This window comes from Lolium rigidum, chromosome 7, assembly GCF_022539505.1.
Source record: "Lolium rigidum isolate FL_2022 chromosome 7, APGP_CSIRO_Lrig_0.1, whole genome shotgun sequence".
Lineage (NCBI taxonomy): Eukaryota > Viridiplantae > Streptophyta > Magnoliopsida > Poales > Poaceae > Lolium > Lolium rigidum.
Genome location: NC_061514.1, coordinates 161,248,574 through 161,251,943, shown reverse-complemented (window position 1 = coordinate 161,251,943; position 3,370 = coordinate 161,248,574). Strand labels below are relative to the sequence as shown.

The 3,370-nt window shown below is 43.3% G+C and overlaps 1 protein-coding gene across 1 annotated transcript; it reads left to right on the top strand.

Annotated features, from left to right (window-relative positions):
- The first annotated feature begins 220 nt into the window (after nt 1–220).
- On the top strand, nt 221–2,081 carry LOC124669827 (chloroplast envelope quinone oxidoreductase homolog). The gene is made up of 4 exons (XM_047206368.1): nt 221–301; nt 899–1,037; nt 1,219–1,310; nt 1,401–2,081. Exons 1-4 carry the CDS (start codon nt 221–223, stop codon nt 2,079–2,081), a joined length of 993 nt encoding a protein of 330 aa, XP_047062324.1.
- Nucleotides 2,082–3,370: the final 1,289 nt, after the last annotated feature.

Here is a 3,370-nt window from a genome sequence, read left to right as displayed (position 1 = left end):
TCAAACAGCAAGTGGGTATTAATTAGAAATGGTGTTTTCTAATTGCATATTCAAGAGCTATCTAGTCCCTGTTCAAATCCTTCGTGCCCAAGTCAAATGGCTTTGCGAATGTTCCTTATATACGTACACATCTGCACGTTACCAAGTCTGATATGTTCTTAAGCTCGCCTCTCCGCCAACTACATCCAAAAAGTAAACGACCCACATCTAGCTCAAGATTATGGCCACCGCGGGAATCAAACCACCCACCATGCGCGCTGTCCAGTACAGCTGCTACGGTGGCGGCGGGGCGTCTCTGAAGGTGACCTTACTTTGTATGACTAGTTTGTTTCTATCTTATAGCTCTTTCAGAGTGATGATGTTTGGTAACCCCTTTTTGTGGATCATCATGCAGTTTCTGCACAATTTCTTTTCCCCAAATAAAGCCTAAACATTGCATGATGCTCATCTATTTTTATCATGTGGAGCCATACGGACATGTGTTGTTGGTTTGCTACGGCGATGAAATTTGCGAATTAATCAGATTCAGGTCAGGGTTGTGTTAGATAGTTGCTTCCAAGAAGAAACTGGCCGAGAAAGGGGATGTGGGGTGACAGCCTGGAAATGCAAAGAAAAAAAAAAGTTGACTTTCATAATATTATATATGTACAATGTCCATTACGTATTTTTCTGCCTCCAGCTAACTTGAGGAATTTAATAATTTGTAAGGTCCCATTTTGCAACTCTTAGAAGCATTAGTTTTGGTTTAACACAACAATTGGCTATTTTTTTGCGTTTTGCTGAAACAATTGGATGGAAATTGAGTTAGTTAAAGTGCTATGACTTATGAATACCCATCCTTTTGCTGAAACAAAATTAGGTCAGAAAAATTTAATAAAAAAGTGTATGTTTACTTCAGTTTGTGGATATCCCCGTGCCGTCACTGAAGAAGGATCAAGTTCTTATAAAAGTAGAAGCGGCAAGCCTGAATCCGGCGGATTCTAAGGTTCAGCGAGGGCTGTTGCGTCCTTTTGTCCCAAGATTTCCATTTATTCCAGGTATTGATTCATTTGAACCACAGACTAGATTTATTAAACAGAAGCTAATTTACCTGTACACCATGCGTTAGCTCCTGCACAGTAGATGTTTTCAATGCTACAAACAGAATGATGCATGAGTCACTTGAGGAAATGCACAATTTGTTCTTGATTATCAAAATGACTGTGCCTTGTGAAACAGTTACTGATGTAGCTGGAGAGATCGCGGAGGTCGGCTCTGCAGTAAGCGAGTTCAAAGTTGGTGATAAAGTTGTGGCTGCACTGAAATTCTGGGTAACTTCAAACAGGCAGATCTTTATCGTTCATTCAGTTTAAAATGAACATGCTCTGCATCATTCATGAGAGACGATTTGAAAATTGCAGAAAGCTGGTGGACTCGCCGAGTATGTAGCAGCATCCGTGAGCCTCACCGTGCTACGCCCGGACGGCGTGTCAGCCGCCGAAGCCGCCGGGCTGCCCATGGCTGGTCTCACGGCTCTCCAGGCCCTGAAAGTGATTGGGACACAGTTCAACGGCACGGGCATCGGCAGCAACATCCTGATCACGGCGGCGTCCGGTGGCACCGGCACTTACGCCGTCCAGCTCGCCAAGCTCGGGAACCACCACGTCACGGCCACCTGCGGCGCGCGCAACGTGGAGCTCGTCGCGAGCATCGGCGCCGACGAGGTGCTCGACTACAAGACCCCCGAAGGCGCCGCACTAAAGAACTCATCCGGCAAGAAGTATGACTACATCGTCAACGGCACGAAAGACGGCAAGTGGTCGGCGTTCAAGCCTAGCCTCAGCAGCCATGGCAAAGTCGTGGACTTGGCTCCCAACTTTGGAAACGTTATTGCGTGGATTCTGACGAAGTTCACCAAGAAGAAAATGTCCGTTTTCCTGATGTCTCTGACGATGGGGGAACTGAGGTTTCTGCTTGAGCTGGTGAAGGAAGGGAAGCTCAAGACGGTGTTCGACTCACGGCATCCATTCGAGAAGGCGGCGGACGCGTGGGACAAGTGCTTGAGCGGCCACGCGACGGGGAAGGTTATAGTTGAGATTTGATCATGTGAGGTGCAATGTTCGTTCCTGCATTTGTCTCCGACATGTGAGTGTCACGGATGTACTAAGTTTGTACTTCAGTGTTGATTTCTGTTGTTATGGGTGTCATGTACTTTATTGCTTTTGTACTGTATACGGAAAACAAGGATCGTCTTCTTTCTGAGAAGTGATATTTCTTCTGAAATGAAAATATATTTTTTTTTTTTTTTTTTTGGAAATGTGCTACCTATTTGTTCTTGTAATTTAACAGCACCTTCTTCGTCCTGAATTCAATTAAGATATTGCTGGTAGGTGAGCTGGCTGAAATACTTGGCCACAAGTAACAGGAGCCTCTTTTAACCATACACATAGCAAGAGCAAGAGCAGAACACTGAACACAAGTTCAATTGTTGGAGAATCAGCGAGGAACTCATACAGGAACTGTTTGCGGTATACAAATGGTGATCTCCTGGGAATTAGAGGCGTCACAGAACCAAGCGCTGGCTTGGTGGCTAGAGCTCAGGGTCTATTTAGGTTTGAGTTGGAGCGGTAGCACGCTAGGACTAAACAGGATGTTATCTGCGTAAAAAATTGTTAGAGAGATCTTATCTACCTAACAATGTGACAGCTAAGGAAGAGATCATTCCTGCATGTTGGTCAACATTTTAGAGGCAGCAGGAATTTGGAAAGAAGCTCTGCTTAGCAACAATGCATACGTTTACGAGCATTCGGACTCGATGGGGCAGTACTAGGGATATTATAACTGGGACAAGAAGGATAATTATACATTTTAAACAATTTTCAACTTTATATAATCTCTTTGATTTTTCCATGTTCACTTGTATCTAGGCTTGTAGATATTTGTTTTTTAGCACAATTCTTTGCCAGAGGCCATCATGAGTATCCAACTTCCACCACCATTTGGTTAGAAGGCTAATAGTTTGCTTTCTAAGATCTTTCATCCTGTCCCCTTTCTCTTTGGATCTACAAACCCTTTTCCATTTTACCATACAATAAGACTTTTTTTTCTTTCCATATCAAAATAATCTTCTTCTATGCTTACCCAACCTTTCAATAAAGGTCTTGTTTAATAGAAACATTGCCATATAAAAGGATGGGATTCTTGAGAGACAAGAATCCAAAAGGGTAAGTCTAGCACAAGAGGAAGCTGAATCACAAATCTGGGCATCCAACTTCTTAATCATCTTTTTGCATTCAAGAGTTCCCAATCAATATTCTTTAGGTTGGAAAAATTTACAGGAACCACTAAGTATTTCATAGGAAGCTTACCAACTTGACAGTTAAGCAACTCA